The sequence below is a fragment of the Ambystoma mexicanum genome, chromosome 4p (assembly GCF_040938575.1).
Source record: "Ambystoma mexicanum isolate Mex_15411 chromosome 4p, UKY_AmexF1_1, whole genome shotgun sequence".
Taxonomy (NCBI): Eukaryota; Metazoa; Chordata; class Amphibia; order Caudata; family Ambystomatidae; genus Ambystoma; species Ambystoma mexicanum.
In genome coordinates, this window is record NC_090927.1 from 278,867,297 (window position 1) to 278,888,366 (window position 21,070).

General features: G+C 43.8%; 1 protein-coding gene across 5 annotated transcripts in view; it reads right to left on the reverse strand.

The window, feature by feature from the left end:
- Positions 1-21,070, reverse strand: part of LOC138453201 (adhesion G protein-coupled receptor F5-like) — a 584,850-nt gene that overhangs the window by 174,983 nt on the left and 388,797 nt on the right. For all 5 annotated transcript variants that reach the window (XM_069605826.1, XM_069605823.1, XM_069605825.1 and 2 more), the window contains one exon: positions 12,333-12,473. In XM_069605826.1, the coding sequence (XP_069461927.1) occupies positions 12,333-12,473 (141 nt within the window). The remainder of the gene's footprint in view (positions 1-12,332; positions 12,474-21,070) is intronic.

The following is a 21,070-nucleotide window of genomic DNA, read 5'->3' on the forward strand; positions in this document are numbered from 1 at the left end:
TGAATCGCTGAGATTCTATTTTTGCGTCTACAAGTAACTGCAAAATGTCCTTTAATCCCGCAATTTCCACATTTTTGACCAATTGCAGGACAGTTCCAGTAGTAAGCGTAGTGGCCCAACCGACCACAACTGAAGCATATGTCGCCATCTCTTGTCTGCGGAGGTTGGACGCTGGATTCGGTTTTTGCCCAAAACTTTCCTTTAGGGAAATTGCCTTTTATTTCCGATCCTTTGGGCCTGTTGCCTTTACTTGTGGGAATATCAACTCGTTCTCTGGTGCATACAGCATTAACTAGACTTTGGTCTTCTACTTCCTGTGTATTCTTGTTGCTGGTATGTAACATGATCTGAGTAGCTTCCTGGTTTTTATTCTTCATTTCCTTGGAACACAATTGGCTGTGCTCAATCATTTTTGCAATGGCAATAGTCTCTGGCAAAGATGGGATCCCCACCATCCATAACCTATCTTGTATCAGTGTGTCTCTTGTATGGATTATTATCTGGTCTCTAATAAGTTCAGCAATGGTGATCCCGTTTCCAAAATGACATGTACGGCCAGTAACCTCAAAGCTGAGACATACTCTTCTATGTTCTCCTGCTCTTTTTGAACCCTCATGTAGAAATTGTACCTATTGATTGCCACATTCGTCTCTGGGGCATAATATTTATCTAATTGTCTCAGGGCTCTATCGTGCTCATCGCTATCACCAGCCTCATCGACTGATAATTCCGGAAGCTCTATATATTTCCTTTAGCTCTCCAAACCCAAAGCACGGTAGCAAAAGCTTCTATTTGCGAGAAGTCAGTCCTTCTTGCTCCACTGTTTGGATATAGTTTAACCAAAACTCTTTCCACTCAGATCAAACTACTATGGGCTGTCCAGGAGTTGGAAGAAAACCTCCTGGCGGTTGAATGCTAATAGCCTGCATTGCCATACTCTACACTTGGACAATTACCGTTATCTTCTTTCTCGAAAAGTGTCCAAAGACCTACTTCCAATTTCACTCTCTAAATTTTTTTTTTTTCCGGGTACTGGGACGAAGATGAAGCGTGTCTCGTAACATCTCTGTCTGTCTTCTTCATTTGCTACAAGATGGCATCGCGTCACGTGACGTGCGTGACAATAAACAATGTGCTTTCCTCTAAACAATGTTCTTGTCCTGTGCGCGCACGCATGCTTCCCAAGGTCCTCAGTAGTAGACTTCCACTTTGAAAAGCAAGGAAACACCTCCCGACCTTATTACCTCTGGGACAGCTTCCCCGAGAAAACAGCACAAACGAACGTTACATGTTCGCTCGGAGCAACAGCTCTCTTCTCTGTCGTGGGTTTAAGCGCGGGGTCGATCCTCATCGCCAATTGATGTATCGGCAAGACTCTTGACAAGGTATCAGCAAATCCAGGTTTATTAATAACAATTATGAGCCAGTGCCCTGCACTGCTTCCACTCGCTTCACCACCCGTTCATCCACTCCGCATTCACCGTTCATCGAACCTCAAACACATTTCTAATGCCAACATTCCATATCACACATATGCAGACAGGGTGTCCCATACAATGAAATGATACAACACTATGCTATAGTAGGGTATGATATGGTATGTGTTGTATGGTGTGTGTTGTATGGTGTGATGTATTGGGGTATAGTAGGGTATGGTGTAGTGTGCTATGGTAGGGTATGGTGTGTGGTGTGGTATGGTATAATATGGTATGGTACTGTGGGCTATGGAATGGCATGGCTTGGTATGGTATGATTTGGTGTGGTATGGCATGGTGTGGTATGGTAGGTTATGTTGTTGTGTGGTGTGGTAGGTTTGGTATGGTAAGGCAGGGTAGAATATGCTGTGGTGTGATATGGTATGGTATGGTATAGATGTTTGTATAGTGCACCTATCACCTTGATAAGGCATCTTGGCGCTGAATGTTCTCTGGGGATACCAACACAGTAATACCAATAGAAGCTGAGAAGTTAGTGTGGAAACGGGAATGCCTAAGTCTCTGCCTAAGGTGAAAATGGTTCACATTTATACACTGGACAGTTTGTTTGGGTGAAAGGAATATTTGACTGAAAGTTTGTTGGTGGTATTTTTTATATAAGTGTGTCTTTTGTCTCAATGGTGTCTCCTACCATTTCATACCCTCAGCCATTAGTGTCCATGGCAATTGGGTTGTTTTTTTCTTGTTTATAAGTCTCTTTATTGAAATATGGTTCTGTGCTAATTATGTGAATCCATTCACCTTCACAGAAGTTTGAAAACATATCTATATTGACATTGCACATGTTAGAAGTACTTTTTGTAGTTTATTGATTAATTTAGTTAGTGGTTTCATTCTGTTTAAAATCAATATAAACATATTTCTCATTAGCGGAAATGTGTTGCCAATTAGAACCTCAAGGATTCTGTGGTAGGTTTTAAGGGTAGATTGTGACTTTTCAGCTGTCTTTATAAGATTGCAAAGAACTCTACGGTGGAACATTTTTTTTGTAAACAATATTTTTTGGAATGCTATACTGTGGCTATGTTAACATTGGTAGATATAGTGTCAGGTTCATTAGTAGGTCTGCTTTTGTTGGTACATCTTTTTTTACTTTTAGTTTTTGGAAGAGGAGGCCATCATTTATTTAGTGATCACCGGTTTAGTTTTGTTGAGTGAGGTTTCTAGCTGTTTTGTTTTAACATTTTCTTTAAAGTGTTTTAGAGTTGGATGACTATATGGCTTGCTTTTATTCTTATCTGCTATATTTTGTCTTTGTTTTCTATGGCGTTGCTTTTCATAGAGGTTCTGTTCTGTCTGTTGGAAAAAAAGAAAGGTTGGGTTTGAAAGTTTTGGAATGTATGTGCATGTACTGCCAACATATTAAACTGGCACATACCAAGTGCCACCTAAAAATGGTCAACACATCTTTTCTATCTGCTGTTGCTTTCTTTTATAAAAAAAAAAGGTTACACAGAGTGCTTCTATAAAGGCACATATGTATTTTTTAAATTTCGTGAAAATGCTGCTAAAAATAAATATTTTTAAACACACAGCATTGTAAGCAACTGCCACTTGAGGTGAAGAGGTGCTGAATGCTGCATTACATGGCATTTGCGAGAGTGGTTAAAAAAGAGAATATGGATATTGAGAAGCATATTACAGGGTAAGTGGCTCCTGCATATGTAAAAGAGTTGACAAAAATACTTCAAAAAATATAAGCACACCTGTACTATGTCTTGTTAGATGCAGATGTTGAAACTGCAAATAGAAATCTTGGAGAGTTTTACAGTAGTTTCTGATGCAGGTGGCTGTAACAGGAGGCATGTACCTTGGGAGTTCAAGAGCACATCTGAAGTGTTGTACTGAGATGACAGGGTTACATGTAGAGTTTTTGGATGTGATCAGTGGATGGATGTGTGACTGTTTGAAAGCAGCCAATGAGGGAGTGTAGGAAACATGACATTGACAAAACGTGTGACAGTTTGTGATGTCCACGGGCATCAGGGATTCAACCAATCATGTTTCCTGGGTGTGGTTTACAGGAAGAGAGGATAGCAGGAGTTTTGTTTGGTGAGTGCACTGAAGATGGCGATGGCTATGTATTCGAAGAAGCGGAGTGTATGGATAGTGGGAGACTCTTGGGTCCATTGGCTGAAGGTGTATTCTAAGCATTGTGGATTGCTTGAGAATCTTGGATTCAATGAATTTCAAGTTTCATGATATGGAGTTCGAGGAATTAAATGGGTGGAATTCCTCCCGGTTTGTGAGAATATGGTTCACTTGAAGCATCAGGACATCAATGTAGTTCACTGAGGAGGCAACAGTTTGGGTAATGTTATCAACATATCATCACAGTTTGCAATGAAGGATACATTTGGAAAGTTGATGGAACTGTTTCGACATTTGAACATTATTTTTTCTCGGATTGCTCACAGAAAAATGTGGATGCATTAAAATGTGTTTTGTCCACAAATTGAGAAAGCAAGGCGCAATGTGAACAAAGTTGTATGTGCCTTTTTGCGGGATGTTGGCATGACATCTTTCATAATGAAAATATTCAATTTGATATTGTCAATATTTTTCGAAGACATAACTGATGTGGGCAATCACATTATAATGAAAACGTTCAAAATGCATTGAAGCAGTTTCTGTAAACACATAAAATATGGATTCAAGTATTCTTAAGAAGTTGCATTAATCGAAAAGGAAAAAAGAGAAAAATGAGAATCACTTTATGTGAAAGTTACAAAAATAATTAAGTTCTCTAGAATATGTGTTAGTTCAATACATAAAATGAAATAAGCCAAAAAATATACAAAAGTCAAAACGAGAAAAAAAGTAATTTTAATATACACAATTTTCACCCGAAAAACTATTATAATGGTTTTCATTCCCCCACCCCACACCTGAACTTACCAGTCCACGGAATATGTAAAGTGCAAAAGGGCCTATGATTTTCTTTTAGTACTATTAGTTCAATTGTTTTTGTGTTTTGTGATTTTGTATTCTTTTGCTGTTTTCATTTTTTTCAGAAGAGGCAAGGTAAGGTGTTGGAGGGAAGGAATGGAAGAGATGGAAGGGGCACCAACCACAGAGACTGAGGGGCAGGTAGACAGAGGAAGATGTGGGGCAGGCCATAAATTTAAGAAAATAGGCCTTGGAAAGTTGTAAAAAGTTGCCTGATCCAGTACGACTGGGTCTAGGAGCTCTGCAACGGTAAACCTTCAACTTGAAACACCCTAGATTGGCTGAAAATTAAGTTTTAAAATGTCCGCCTAGCACATACACCATTTGTGGGCAAGCCGTAACTGCATGGATGCGGTCACATCATGAGGTCCGGGGACATCCGCGCCGCTGTTGGCTATCGTACACCCGTCAGGCTGTAGATGCAGGGTGCATGCACGTGAGTATCCATTGAACTGGGGCACTGTCCGTGGACTAATTAAAAGTGTGTCATGTGAAAACTGACATGTCTAGACACGGCGTGCTGTCTGCGGACACCCCATGTTGCGGACGCACACCCCGGACAGTCGTACTGTCCGCAGACTATTAATTGTTTTATTTTTTTTAATGATGAGAGAATAATATGCAAGATATTGATAGTATTAAAAATGAACTTATTTATGAAAGGGGTGGGGTTTTGGAGTGGGAAACATAAATGGGAGAATTTGGAATTTCTGTACAATGATGATCAGGGGAGGGAGGGAGTGAAGTTTCATCAATTTGTCTTTCATTTATATTTTGGTACTTTGATGGGGATAATTGCTGGGGACAAGGGGGCAGGTGCAAGAAGAACAGTGATAATCAACATTTTTAATAATTTGATTTTTAACATAATTTAAAAATTCCTTAAAGTCATTACTAAGTTCATCCAATGTTTCAGACAAGATCATGATTGCATTATGTACAGATGGGGATAGAGTTTTTCTTTGTGATTCTTGGGATTCTCCATAATTAAATTGGGGTGTTGTTTCTTCGTGTACACTATGTACTATGAGAAAAGAAGAAATTATTATTTCACTGAGGTCGGTAGAAATTACATTACTTGTTTATATCAAAAGACGTATTGTTTACCATTAGAGATGTTATCCTCACTCATCGCTTCTGTTGGAAAGTATTCTTCCAACCACTCAATTGTGTTTGCCATTTCTGTTAAATTTAAAACATAGTAATATTTGCTTATAAGAAATGTTTACATAATGAATGGTAATAATAGAGAAATAAATACAGTGTACTTACAATTTGGTGAGATATTTTTTGGGAATGAGCAAGCGCCTGATGTATGTGAGTCTCTATCAAGAGTTGTATTGAAGTGATAATATGAGGTGTACAGTTATGGCTTGTGCTTCGTGCATTTCAATATATTGTGTCATAAATAAAAAATATTTGTACATTTTGTACAGTAATCATTTGTACAAAAAGTATATTTGGGTGTAGTAAATATAAGTAATGCTGTTTTATGTATATGTGCTTGTTGGTTGATGGGTAGAACATTTTGTGTTCTCCCCTGTGTTTCTGGGCTTTTTGAATGCTGCCTTCTCTCCAAGGTCTCTAGAGCATTGGGGTTGAGCATAATATAAGGGACTTGTAGTGTGGGGCTTGCATTGCATTATGCAATGCAAGACATGCAATGTTAGCTGGTGATGGAACCCTGGGTTCCTTCACGTTTCCACAGAGGACAGTTAGAGGACTTAGGGTGGGAGATATTACTGAAAGGATGCCTTTACCTGTGCTCTCCCTATCCCTCTAAACTGTTACCCTGAAAATGGACTAAAGCCTATCGTCCTTCTTCCCTGTTGGCTCCTGCATGATCCCTGCATCTTGTCTGCCATTCCTGAGGCTGCACAATACAAATTAGTGGCACGGCCTTGAAGAATCCACTGTAGAACACTTAAAAAGCTACAAAACCACTTGAAAACACATAGTGTGGCTGAAGAGAGCTGAAGTACTGATGAGCCACTGGATGAGTATCCTATGGATGAAGCTGTGTCCTGCGAAGCTTGAGGACCACTATCATTCTAAACATATTGCTGCATGGAGAAGAGACTGAAGTCCAGTGGGCAGAGTGTTGGTTGATGCAGACAGTTTCTAAGCGTTTTGACAGCAGTGGCAGGATGTAGAGCTGTGGGCCTTGAACGTGGGCTGAGCTGGAGTAGTAGGTCCTATAGGGCCCTGGCTCCCACTTCAGTGGGAAAAATACATTTAAAGAGCACTGTTTCTCTCATGATGTAGCTCCCTCGGACGTGCAGTCCCCCAATGAGCCTGGAGAGTGTGGGCTGGAGGAAACGGCATCCAGCATACTTATGGAGGTGTCCGGAGGACCGTGGAGCATGTAATTGTCTGTGAAGGTGTCAGAGCTGCTGGCAATCGTTGGATCATTTTAGCTGGGAGAGCTCCGTCGAGCTTGGCAGCAGAGCAGCTGATGGTGACATCATTCCCTTTGTCAGCGGGGATGGCGAAGGTTAGAACGTTAGACATTTGTTTTGATATCGTTGCACATTTATATTATTTGAGTACTTCCTGATGTTAGTTTGCTGACATGCTGGGGTGTCATGTGTTGTTAGCTCACAGGGGCTAGTGACCATGATTTTTTCTGGAATTCAGGCAACCATTTCATGTCTCTCCAGAATGTTTTTTAAAACATATTTGTACCCAATGCCACTCTTCTTCGCATCCTCCCACTTCCATTTAATAGGGGTGTTGCTGCCTGACTTATGCTGCACCATCTCTGCAGGAGCTCTTTGGAGACTTATTAAATTGCATTATACCTCAACTGGTAGAAAATCATCAGAACAGATGAGAAAATATCACTGTTACAACATTAGCTGCACTGTGATACACACGGAATCAAGCCTGGCTTTAGGATTCTGTGACTTGCGCCATTTAACAAACACTAGTATTGATGCTGTATGTGGTATGGATGGCTAATGCAAAGCAAAGATGAATGGCAGGCTTTACACAAACCAAAACGACTGGCATTGATCTTACCATCCCTCCAGGCCATCGTTTTACAGCCTCTCATGCCAACACAGGAAGGAGAAGACCACGTGCAAACCAAGCCGGTTCAATCCTTCATCACAAGGCACACAAGCAAACCTGAAAGGTTTCGGCCCTGTTGCTCATTATTAGTGAGGTGTAGCTTGAGCCTCTAAGTACAGCCTGCTTGATGTTCATGTCCTGACGTTCATGTCCTGACATACCGTTGTGGTCACTAGGTGTGTGAAGTCATGTATGTGAGTGTTCTGCTATGACACGTTGTGTGGAATGCTGGAGCAAGTGGGGTGGATGCATTCTGAGGGAGACAGTTACCTACTTTCCTTCCCACCCCCTTGAAACGGAGTTCCCCAAGGCTCTGTGCTTGGTCCTTTCCTTTTCTCACTCTACACCTCCCTCCTTACCCCTGTGATCTCCTCTTTTGACATCTCTCATCATTTCTATGCCAATGACACACAACTCTTTCTTTCCTTCTATTCCTTCTCTCCTGATCTCCACCTCAAACTTTCCTCCTGTCTCACTGCTTTTAAAAACTGGATGGCTACCCGCTTTCTTTCCCTTAACTCTGACAAAACCGAAGCAGTTTTCTTCCCTTCCAACTCCCTTCCCCTCTTTCGCCTCCTCCCCCTTCCATTCATTTTCCTCCCTCTAATCTCACTTTCTCCCCCATGCTCGTAACCTCGCCTTTCACTTTGACTCTTCTCTCACTTTTTCCCACCATATCTCTCTTATCTCTCGTACTTGTCGCTACCACCGCTAAAATATTCGCAAAGTTCACCCCTCTCTTACTTTTCATGCTACTAACTCCTCATCTCCTCCTTATCTTGTCTCGCCTCTTCTTCTGTTCCTCCTTTCTTTTTGGCCTTCCTACTTCACATATTGCCCCCCTCAAATCTATTTATCACTCTGCCATCCGTACTCTATGTCTCCTCTCCCCCCGTGACTCCATCTCTGCTACCCTTTCCTCCATTGGCTGGTTCCCCTTTCATTCTCAACTTAAATTTCACTTCCTCTGTCTAGTGTTCAAATCTCTCCATGATCTTACCCCGCCTTATCACTCTTCCCTTCTCTCATTTTACACGCCCTCTCGTTCCCTTCGTTCCGCCGACCACTTCCTCCTCACTGTTCCTTCCTCCCCCTGTGCTTCCTCCCGTTTCCGCTCCTTCCAACTCCTGGCCCCCCTCCACTGGAACTCCTTGCCTCTCTCTATCCACTCTTCTCCTACCCTTTCCTCTATCCGCACCTCCCTCAAATCTCTCCTTCTCCATTCCCTGCCATGACACCCCCCTACTCTCAAAACCCCCTCTCCTGCCCTTTCCCCCTCCTCCCCCCCTTATTCTCTCCCACCCCCTCCTTCCAACCTCCTCCCACCTTCCCTCCTATTCTTCCCAGCCCTCCCTCTCCTCTCCCCTTACCCTTCCGAATAATTGTTCTACATTCTGTTTTTGGTGACTGATTCATGTTTGTAATTTCCTTCTGTTGTTACAATTTTTGTTATGTTAAATGTACCCTGTTGTTGTAAGTGTACAGCGCTTTGGTATAAAGCACTTTATAAGAATAAATACAATACAATACATTACAATACCTACTGACTAGAAGAGTAGTTTTATGAGTTGCTTAATGTGTGGTAGAAGATACTCCAGAAAATAATGATCCTTTTGTTCTGCAGGCATCAGATCCACGGTTTATTGAGTTCCTCAAGGATGTATTTTGTGTAGCTAAAGTAATATTTAGTGAAAATACTATAGGTTCATTTTGCAAGTTATGTGACCGTTTTCATTTTACAGTGTGCGTTTAAAATGGCAATATGGAGTGCATGCTTAAATGTACGGCACAGTAACATCCTGAAGATTTTTAACTGTATTTTTGAGTTACAATGAATGGAGAATGGAAAAAGAAATGTTATTATATAAAATGTTCACATGTGGTTACACATTTAATCGTATTAACATTGATAGTGATCAATTTTGTGTGTGAATTGTTGAATACGGGATATTTCCGTGATTAAAATTGAGGGTGGTCAGCGTAGTATACCTATCAAGTCAATTGATGATGAGTTTGGGAGCAGCATGTTCGTATGCTCAGTGATTTGATAGTGGGCTTTTTGCCCTGCCTGCATGGCATTTTTGTGTTTCTTTTGAAACCTTGTGTGTTATCGAGGAGTTGCCTGTGACGCTATAACTACCTTGCTTGGCTGTGAGCCGTGCCTGCGTAGCATTTTTGTGTTTCTTTTGAAACCTTGCGTGTTGTCAAGGAGTTGCCTGTGTGGCTATAACTACCTTGCTTGGCTGTGAGCCGTGCCTGCGTAGCATTTTTGTGTTTCTTTTGAAACCTTGCGTGTTGTCGAGGAGTTGCCTGTGTGGCTATAACTACCTTGCTTGGCTGTGAGCCGTGCCTGCGTAGCATTTTTGTGTTTCTTTTGAAACTTTGCGTGTTGTTTGGGAGTTGCCTGTGTGGCTTTAATTACCTTGTTTGGCCGTGAGCCGTGCCTGTGTGGCATATTAATATGTTTGGCTTCTTATGGTGAGGTACCAGGACCGTGTTACATGGACTAACACATTATGTAGTTAGCTTTTATGGTATAATATTTGCATTAGCAAAAATGAGTTGTAGGCTCGGCCTGGCTGTACGCTTGGCATAGGTGGCAGTTGGAGAGCACTTTCTGTGGGTTCTCCATGCCTCTTGATTTCGCTGATTTTCGAGAAATTCCGTAGTCTAGCCAATGCATGTCCCATGCATTTGGGATAGAGGGACGGTGACCTTCGGGTTCTGTGTTTGGTTTGGATAAGGAAGAGGGTAGGAACTAACTGCGCTAATAGTTATTAGTGGCAGTGTGATGTACTGAGTGTATGTCTATGTTTGCTGGTGCCATAGCTGCCTGGGAGATTCAGTTATACATAGTTGGTTATATTGGGCAGGGATTGTATCTGCCTATAAGTTTGTTGTTGGCTGGAAAACGAGTTTGTGGAACAATGGTTGTGTCTGTTGGGTGATTGGTTGGGAAACCATCTTAGATTTGAGTGGAAAACAGTTATATAACTTGTTTAGAGTGTTGACAGCTATAGTATCGGTGGTGGATGTCTTGTGGGGTAATGGGTGAGCATCTGTTATAAAGTTTTAAGATTAGTTATTGTGCGCATTTGTTACAAAGTTGTATGTTTTGTTATTGTGCTTTTGAAAGGAGTGCAGTTCTTTAGTTAGTGTCTGGACTCTGTTATGTTATCCACTAGAGGACTTGGTTATGTTGAGCCGTAACATTATGGAGCACTTGTATTGTAAATGGAGTATTAGCTGTAGGGTGCATGTGTATGGTGAATGTGACTTCTTCAACACTGCATTTTGTAGTCTGTATAGAGGTATAAATATAAGTGTGGGTGGCTGGGAACATTAATTTCCAAACTGGCATGTATCTAGGGTACTACGCTTAGTATTCTTATGCAACAATTGTAGCACCTCATTCATGACATATAATAACTTATTTTTTCCTCCGTTAGTAGGGTTTTTCAGAAAAGACATTTATTCCCAGTGCAATTATTTAGCATATGGCTAAATAATAGTTATACCATACCTTCTATATGTCGTAAAAGATGCATTCCGTTTACTAAAATGATGTTTCTTTGTGTTCAGCGTGCGTTCTTCTTATTCCCTTTTGTTGTGAATATTAAGGGAGGAGGTGTGGTGTGGTCACTAGGTGTGTGATGTCATGTATGTGAGGTTTCTGCTATGACACATTGTGTGGAATGCTGGTGCAAGTTGAGTGTATGCATTCTGCGAGTGACAGTTACCTACTGACTAGAAAAGTATTAAGTCCAGCCTGGGTGGCGGTGCCGGTTTAGCCACATTATATCTACAAGACAGCATATCTACCTGTGAACTGTGCACTACTGAAGGAGGTAATACAGAAAACCTGTGTGCAACTTACCTGGTGCCTTCAGCCTCTTCTTACAACATTACACATACCCATCAAAATAAAGGAGACTTTTTTTAAAAAAACGGAATGGTTCAGCCTGGTTGTTGATATCATTCTCAACATTAAAAGGAAGGGACTTGTCTTTTGCCTTGCTCACAGAAATCAACGTTATCAGCACCAGAGTTATCTGGTTCATTGTTGTTGCCAAGGCAACTAGCATCCTTTGCTTCTAGCTAGGAATACTTGGCACTGCAGATGTCATTGAGTCAGGTGCACATACTTTTGGAAAGAGTATTGCAATGCAGTGTGAGGATGACCGGATTCCCCCCTGTGCCTTGAGTGTAGAGAGCTTGCAGGAGGACACAAGCATATCAAGGGGAAGCATAAAGGGCTTTCTGGCAGCAGAGTAGATGCACTCACTTCATCACTGAAGACGCGCTTCACTTCTCTGTAGATTGAAATCCAAGTAACCCAAAGATAAACTGATAGAGTCTGACCAATTTCTTATTGTGTTACACAACTCTCTTTCTCAACACCACGTACTGCATGTACTGAAAACAAAGCGACAATCAAAGGCTGTTCATAGGCTCTGGGAAGCAATCTCGGATGCACACACCTGGTTCTTTATGAGTTTATTCTGCAGGATTTACGCCAGGTGGCCACCCTACCTCACATCTTTCTCACATGGATATCCCACTAGTTGGGTTCGATTTTGATATCCCAGCCTGTCCAATAACGCTGTCAACTTGATATCACATCCTGTCCAATAACGACCTGTCCAAATGATATCACATCCTGTCCAATAACAATAACGATCTGTCAACATGATATCACATCCTGTCCAGTCAACATGATATCACATCCTGTCCAATAACGATCAGTCAACAGTCATGACATCCTTGGCCAAACAACTGAATACGTTATAAAACATGGCAAAATAATCTTCTTACCTGCGTAATAGTTTATCGTAATAGGCCTACTTTGTACGGAATCGTTTAATTTGTTGTCAAATGTGCACATTTGTGAGACCGTTGTTGGACAATCGGGATTAGTGTAGTTTGCACTGTAGCATGGTCCATTTTGGTTGGTAGCTATAAAGGAATACACAGGGTTTACTTCTCAATATTGAAGCCTTCGCTGTACGCTTTACACATATTTTAAATGTTAATTTCAGTTTACTTTATGTAAAATATAGAAACATTTAGGTAGTATATCACACGTCAATTGAAAGTGCTCCTTTAAAGATTAAATACAAATTCAAGAGGTGTCCTTGCAACTTAGCATATGCAGGGTTTTAATCTAAAACAGTGCCATGCACAATTACATGGAAGACACCCAGCGAAGACACAATTCTGCATAGTATTACCTGCAGTGTACACTGTCTCTCATGCCCATTCAGGTTTGAGACATTTCTTGTCGTTCTAGGAGGCGCACAACTGAGGTTACCATGCCTGTACATTTTACTGTGATAGTATTTAGTTGGCTTTGCCCTTTTTACCTTTCTCTAAAGGCAGATTATTGCAGTATAATATTTAATACCCACTCTGCTTCATATATTAACAAAGAGTACTGTATATTATACAGATTTTTTTCAAATGCATATACATGACTGTTCCAGGGATGTCAATTAAACACAATTCCTAGGACAGAAGAAGTGACATTACATGGCCCCATGAAATAACCAGAAGTGACATTGTTTGGCCTTTCTGCCATGACAACATCACATATGATATGATATAATATGGCATTCATAACACGCCTGTACACAGTGTTTCTAGGTGCGACAAGATAAGGAGGGGAAAACAAAGGGAGGAAAAAAGAACGATCTTACTAGGCTTGTGTCCTTGAGATCGCACATGTGCGGGAAAGAGGGAAGGAGAGAAGTGCCGGGGGACGGGAAGGGGGAATGGAGGTAAATCAATAAGTGCAGCCAGCAGATGGCTCATAAGAGCAGTGAGAAGGGACTGCCGGGTTGCAGTGGAGCCTGCAGGAAGTGCGAGGGCAACTGGACAAGCAGGAGCCTAGGCCCAAGTTCAGAGGGTATCAAGGTGACCAGTGCGCGGAGCAGTCAGGTACATCATGTAAGCGATATTCAATCAACACTACAGCCAAGTCAATGCCTAGTCTGGGATGCTGAGGAAAACCCTTATTAATGTATTTTTATGTCTAGTTCTGTACTCTGGATGACCACCCTTGTATAACACCCCCCTCTTAGAATCCCCCTGACCCCACTGAGCCAAGAAGTAGGTTTGTTTTGCAAATGAAAAGGTTTATTTGAGAATTTAAACAATATATATATATCACACTTTATAATAAATTAATATCTGATAGTACACTTAGACATATGATGTTGATCAACAATGGGTAATCTGGCACTAGCACACTTCTTTACAATCAATCAGGAGTTAGTAAAGGATGGATAAAGTAGCAAAAATACTTTTATGATTTCAAGGGAAAAGCAATGAGGAATAAAATGCAGTACAGAAATACTTAATATGATTTTAGCAAAAGATAAGATAATCACTTTTTCTTTGGCAATTCACCCCCTCCCCTATGCAATGTAAGAAATGAAGGAGATGGAAAGAGGAGAACACAAATCTATTTCTGACCCAAATACATATTATCCATTTGTTTTTACATCACCTACACAAATCATATATCACATGAGGTAGGCACTGTTCCGACTCTGGCGTTTCTAGGAGCTTGGGTAAAGAAATCGCAACTTATTTTCGATTTTAGTGGGTTATGCAACATTGGTTTTTCATTAAAATTTATACACATATACACGGCCTGTCCATACATACTCCAGTAAATTCCCATGTCTCTAGCTTAAACACAGAGTCTGTAGTATCAATAAATAGCGGGGTTTTGCCAAGAACATCACACAAATTGGAGTTTGGGCTTGAATTGTGGGCAAAGGTTTCATTTTAAGGATCCCCAAATTTCACATTTCTGTCATCTGGTTACCAAGAGTTATCAGTGTTTCTGTAAAATATATATTTGCTTTCAATTCAACGTACTACAGTGTTTGAGTCCGCCCCCAAAGTTTGGGGATGACAGTGATCACATGTCTCTCCTGGCTGGCAGATCTTTGTTGACAGGAAACAGTCAAAATCACCATATCCTATTCAAGGGAAAAGGTCTTTTGTGTGGGCTCCAGCAAGCTGAGGTCAACAGACCAGGGGGCCACTTTGCATTTGCTTAGCATGACCATGTGATATCCTGGGCTTTCTGAGGTGAGAAGGTTTCCCAGCCTTTTGGCCTGTTAATGAAATCAGATTGTCTCTGGGAACAGCAGGTGGTTAGATTTTCAATTAACCCACAAGCTTTGAAGTCACTGCCCCTCTTGCAACTCCTAAATATAGTTTCCATGTCAGAGTTTAGACCGCTAGCGCCACCTTGGGGAATTTGTCGGTACTGCATCCATTTTTGAGTTTTCTTGAATTACTGCATTTCAATAGAGTGGTCTTTTGCTTGATAGTATAGGACCCTTGCTTAACATTGTTTTGATGGCATCCTTACAGTAGAGTGGTGATGTGGAACCCCCCCACAAGAAGGTTGTATCTTTGGAGTGGTCTCGTGCCAACTGCGCAGATCTCCTATTCTGGCGTGAATGTGGGCGGCGATAGCTCATCCCCACATCCACCCAGTCTATTGATTTAGTTTGTTCTGGAATAGAATAATGGGCGGCGACAGCTCATCCCCACATTTACCCAGTCTATTGATTTAACATGGTTCAAAACCCTTGACAATCAGCAGGGGAGAGGAAGAGAGAAACGAAAAAGAAGGTCTTGAGTTGCTTCCAGAACTGGAGGTGGTTCTGCTCAGGTTTGAGAGAGGCAGGGAGGCTGTTCCAGAGGGAGTCCCCAGCCGCAGCAAGAGATCTACCCCCAACTCTCTGCTTGGAGAAGCGTCTGACCCTCAAAGATTTGGAGGTGGATGAGGGGAGAGCTCGAGAAGGAAGATGTTTTGGAAGCGAACTTTGGAGGTAGAGCGGTCCCAGGCCCCAGAAATAGTTTAACAAAGGTAGCGGGCGCCCCTCTCTCGCAAGAACAGACATGATAACCTGTTCAGTGGTTATTAACCACTTGAGAGTTCGCAGCCACTGCTTTTACCCACTGTGCCTTTCACAGATGGGAAATATCAATTTGCATATCAGTCTTTGTCCTGCCCAGGGGCAGTCCAGCACCGAAATACAATGGCAATTCCAATCTGAACGAGAGTACCACCAGCAACCCCATACACGTGTTTCACCCTTGTTGGGGATCATCAGTGAGGTGAAGCTGATGCCTCTCTAAGCACAGCGAGAGGGAGACCACGTCTGGTTGCCCCCAGGAGACCTAGGGTTATCAATCCCAGGTTCCTTAAAAAATAGTTTAACAAAGGTAGCGGGCGCCCCTCTCTCGCAAGAACAGACATGATAACCTGTTCAGTGGTTATTAACCACTTGAGAGTTCGCAGCCACTGCTTTTACCCACTGTGCCTTTCACAGATGGGAAATATCAATTTGCATATCAGTCTTTGTCCTGCCCAGGGGCAGTCCAGCACCGAAATACAATGGCAATTCCAATCTGAACGAGAGTACCACCAGCAACCCCATACACGTGTTTCACCCTTGTTGGGGATCATCAGTGAGGTGAAGCTGATGCCTCTCTAAGCACAGCGAGAGGGAGACCACGTCTGGTTGCCCCCAGGAGACCTAGGGTTATCAATCCCAGGTTCCTTAAAAAATAGTTTAACAAAGGTAGCGGGCGCCCCTCTCTCGCAAGAACAGACATGATAACCTGTTCAGTGGTTATTAACCACTTGAGAGTTCGCAGCCACTGCTTTTACCCACTGTGCCTTTCACAGATGGGAAATATCAATTTGCATATCAGTCTTTGTCCTGCCCAGGGGCAGTCCAGCACCGAAATACAATGGCAATTCCAATCTGAACGAGAGTACCACCAGCAACCCCATACACGTGTTTCACCCTTGTTGGGGATTATCAGTGAGGTGAAGCTGATGCCTCTCTAAGCACAGCGAGAGGGAGACCACGTCTGGTTGCCCCCAGGAGACCTAGGGTTATCAATCCCAGGTTCCTTAAAAAATAGTTTAACAAAGGTAGCGGGCGCCCCTCTCTCGCAAGAACAGACATGATAACCTGTTCAGTGGTTATTAACCACTTGAGAGTTCGCAGCCACTGCTTTTACCCACTGTGCCTTTCACAGATGGGAAATATCAATTTGCATATCAGACTTTGTCCTGCCAAGGGGCAGTCCAGCACCGAAATACAATGGCTATTCCAATCTGAACGAGAGTACCACCAGCAACCCCATACACGTGTTTCACCCTTGTTGGGGATCATCAGTGAGGTGAAGCTGATGCCTCTCTAAGCACAGCGAGAGAGAGACCACGTCTGGTTGCCCCCAGGAGACCTAGGGTTATCAATCCCAGGTTCCTTAAAAAATAGTTTAACAAAGGTAGCGGGCGCCCCTCTCTCGCAAGAACAGACATGATAACCTGTTCAGTGGTTATTAACCACTTGAGAGTTTGCAGCCACTGCTTTTACCCACTGTGCCTTTCACAGATGGGAAATATCAATTTGCATATCAGTCTTTGTCCTGCCCAGGGGCAGTCCAGCACCGAAATACAATGGCAATTCCAATCTGAACGAGAGTACCACCAGCAACCCCATACACGTGTTTCACCCTTGTTGGGGATCATCAGTGAGGTGAAGCTGATGCCTCTCTAAGCACAGCGAGAGGGAGACCACTGAACAGGTTATCATGTCTGTTCTTGCGAGAGAGGGGCGCCCGCTACCTCTGTAAAACTATTTGTTAAGGAACCTGGGATTGGTAACCCTAGGTCTCCTGGGGGCAACCAGACGTGGTCTCCCTCTCACTGTGCTTAGGGAGGCATCAGCTTCACCTCACTGATGATCCCCAACAAGGGTGAAACACGTGTATGGGGTTGCTGGTGGTACTCTCGTTCAGATTGGAATTGCCATTGTATTTCGGTGCTGGACTGCCCCTGGGCAGGACAAAGACTGATATGCAAATGGATATTTCCCATCTGTGAAAGGCACAGTGAGTAAAAGCAGTGGCTGCGAACTCTCAAGTGGTTAATAACCACTGAACAGGTTATCATGTCTGTTCTTGCGAGAGAGGGGCGCCCGCTACCTCTGTAAACCTATTTGTTAAGGAACCTGGGATTGGTAACCCTAGGTCTCCTGGGGGCAACCAGACGTGGTCTCCCTCTCACTGTGCTTAGGGAGGCATCAGCCTCACCTCACTGATGATCCCCAACAAGGGTGAAACACGTGTATGGGGTTGCTGGTGGTACTCTCGTTCAGATTGGAATTGCCATTGTATTTCGGTGCTGGACTGCCCCTGGGCAGGACAAAGACTGATATGCAAATGGATATTTCCCATCTGTGAAAGGCACAGTGAGTAAAAGCAGTGGCTGCGAACTCTCAAGTGGTTAATAACCACTGAACAGGTTATCATGTCTGTACTTGCGAGAGAGGGGCGCCCGCTACCTCTGTAAAACTATTTGTTAAGGAACCTGGGATTGGTAACCCTAGGTCTCCTGGGGGCAACCAGACGTGGTCTCCCTCTCACTGTGCTTAGGGAGGCATCAGCTTCACCTCACTGATGATCCCCAACAAGGGTGAAACACGTGTATGGGGTTGCTGGTGGTACTCTCGTTCAGATTGGAATTGCCATTGTATTTCGGTGCTGGACTGCCCCTGGGCAGGACAAAGACTGATATGCAAATGGATATTTCCCATCTGTGAAAGGCACAGTGAGTAAAAGCAGTGGCTGCGAACTCTCAAGTGGTTAATAACCACTGAACAGGTTATCATGTCTGTTCTTGCGAGAGAGGGGCGCCCGCTACCTCTGTAAAACTATTTGTTAAGGAACCTGGGATTGGTAACCGTAGGTCTCCTGGGGGCAACCAGACGTGGTCTCCCTCTCACTGTGCTTAGGGAGGCATCAGCTTCACCTCACTGATGATCCCCAACAAGGGTGAAACACGTGTATGGGGTTGCTGGTGGTACTCTCGTTCAGATTGGAATTGCCATTGTATTTCGGTGCTGGACTGCCCCTGGGCAGGACAAAGACTGATATGCAAATGGATATTTCCCATCTGTGAAAGGCACAGTGAGTAAAAGCAGTGGCTGCGAACTCTCAAGTGGTTAATAACCACTGAACAGGTTATCATGTCTGTTCTTGCGAGAGAGGGGCGCCCGCTACCTCTGTAAAACTATTTGTTAAGGAACCTGGGATTGGTAACCCTAGGTCTCCTGGGGGCAACCAGACGTGGTCTCCCTCTCACTGTGCTTAGGGAGGCATCAGCTTCACCTCACTGATGATCCCCAACAAGGGTGAAACACGTGTATGGGGTTGCTGGTGGTACTCTCGTTCAGATTGGAATTGCCATTGTATTTCGGTGCTGGACTGCCCCTGGGCAGGACAAAGACTGATATGCAAATGGATATTTCCCATCTGTGAAAGGCACAGTGAGTAAAAGCAGTGGCTGCGAACTCTCAAGTGGTTAATAACCACTGAACAGGTTATCATGTCTGTTCTTGCGAGAGAGGGGCGCCCGCTACCTCTGTAAAACTATTTGTTAAGGAACCTGGGATTGGTAACCCTAGGTCTCCTGGGGGCAACCAGACGCGGTCTCCCTCTCACTGTGCTTAGGGAGGCATCAGCTTCACCTCACTGATGATCCCCAACAAGGGTGAAACACGTGTATGGGGTTGCTGGTGGTACTCTCGTTCAGATTGGAATTGCCATTGTATTTCGGTGCTGGACTGCCCCTGGGCAGGACAAAGACTGATATGCAAATGGATATTTCCCATCTGTGAAAGGCACAGTGAGTAAAAGCAGTGGCTGCGAACTCTCAAGTGGTTAATAACCACTGAACAGGTTATCATGTCTGTTCTTGCGAGAGAGGGGTGCACGCTACCTCTGTAAAACTATTTGTTAAGGAACCTGGGATTGGTAACCCTAGGTCTCCTGGGGGCAACCAGACGTGGTCTCCCTCTCACTGTGCTTAGGGAGGCATCAGCTTCACCTCACTGATGATCCCCAACAAGGGTGAAACACGTGTATGGGGTTGCTGGTGGTACTCTCGTTCAGATTGGAATTGCCATTGTATTTCGGTGCTGGACTGCCCCTGGGCAGGACAAAGACTGATATGCAAATGGATATTTCCCATCTGTGAAAGGCACAGTGAGTAAAAGCAGTGGCTGCGAACTCTCAAGTGGTTAATAACCACTGAACAGGTTATCATGTCTGTTCTTGCGAGAGAGGGGCGCCCGCTACCTCTGAAAAACTATTTGTTAAGGAACCTGGGATTGGTAACCCTAGGTCTCCTGGGGGCAACCAGACGTGGTCTCCCTCTCACTGTGCTTAGGGAGGCATCAGCTTCACCTCACTGATGATCCCCAACAAGGGTGAAACACGTGTATGGGGTTGCTGGTGGTACTCTCGTTCAGATTGGAATTGCCATTGTATTTCGGTGCTGGACTGCCCCTGGGCAGGACAAAGACTGATATGCAAATGGATATTTCCCATCTGTGAAAGGCACAGTGAGTAAAAGCAGTGGCTGCGAACTCTCAAGTGGTTAATAACCACTGAACAGGTTATCATGTCTGTTCTTGCGAGAGAGGGGCGCCCGCTACCTCTGTAAAACCAGGCCCCAGAAAGCCTTGTGAATGATGCAGGGGTTCTTGAACTTGATCCTTGTAGCCATAGGAGCCAGTGAAGAGATTCCAGTGCTGTAGAGATATGATCCCTGGGCTTGAGGCCAAGGACAAGTCTTGCTGTCCAGTTCTGGATAAGCTGTAAAGGTCTAAGAGTAGAGGCAGGCAGATTTAGAAAGAGGCTGTTGCAGTAGCCCAGCCTAGTGAGGACCAGAGCTCTGGAGACAGTGAGCTTCTGGGGGAAAGTGAGAAAAGGGAGAATACCTCTGAGGAGGTGCAGCTGATAGTTTGACTTCTTAGAGTCATCAGAAATGTGAGGAGAGAAGGAGAGGGTGGAGTCAAAGATGACACCAAGGTTCTTAGACTCACAGGAATGAGCAGGAAGAGAGCCCAGAGCAGGCAGCCAGAGAGAGAGAGGAAAGGTGGGTGCAGGTGTCCCAATGATGCAGATGTCAGTCTTACTGGCAATAAGGCAGAGATTGTTGGTGGCACACCAGTCCTGAATAGCGGCCAGACAGTCTGATATGAGAGAAGGAGCAGAGGTGGCTGATGGGAGCCTGAAAGAGAGTGGGTGTCATCTGCATAACACTGAAAGTTGGAGCAGAAGGAAGAGATGCAGTGGGCATGAGGTGCCAGGTATTGGCTGAACAGCCAGGGAGAGAGGTTAGACCCATGGGGAACACCACAAGTAGAGAGAGAGATGGAAAGAAGAGAGGAAAGGCCCCAGTTGGAACTTAGAGGGTTGGTCAGTGAGAAAGGAGGTCAACTAGGTCAGGGCCTGATCAGGTTGTCACAGAGGCATTTGAGCAGACTTGCATGATTGACCGTGTCAAAGCAGAGGATAGATAGTGGAGAATGAGAACAGAAGGGAGATAAGAGTCAAGATTGGAGAGCTGGGCTTCACAGGTGTTCGGGAGAGCAGTTTCCCTACTTCTGGCAGCTCTGAAGTTAGACTGGTGGTCGTGGAGGCAACCAACAGATTCAGCATGGAGA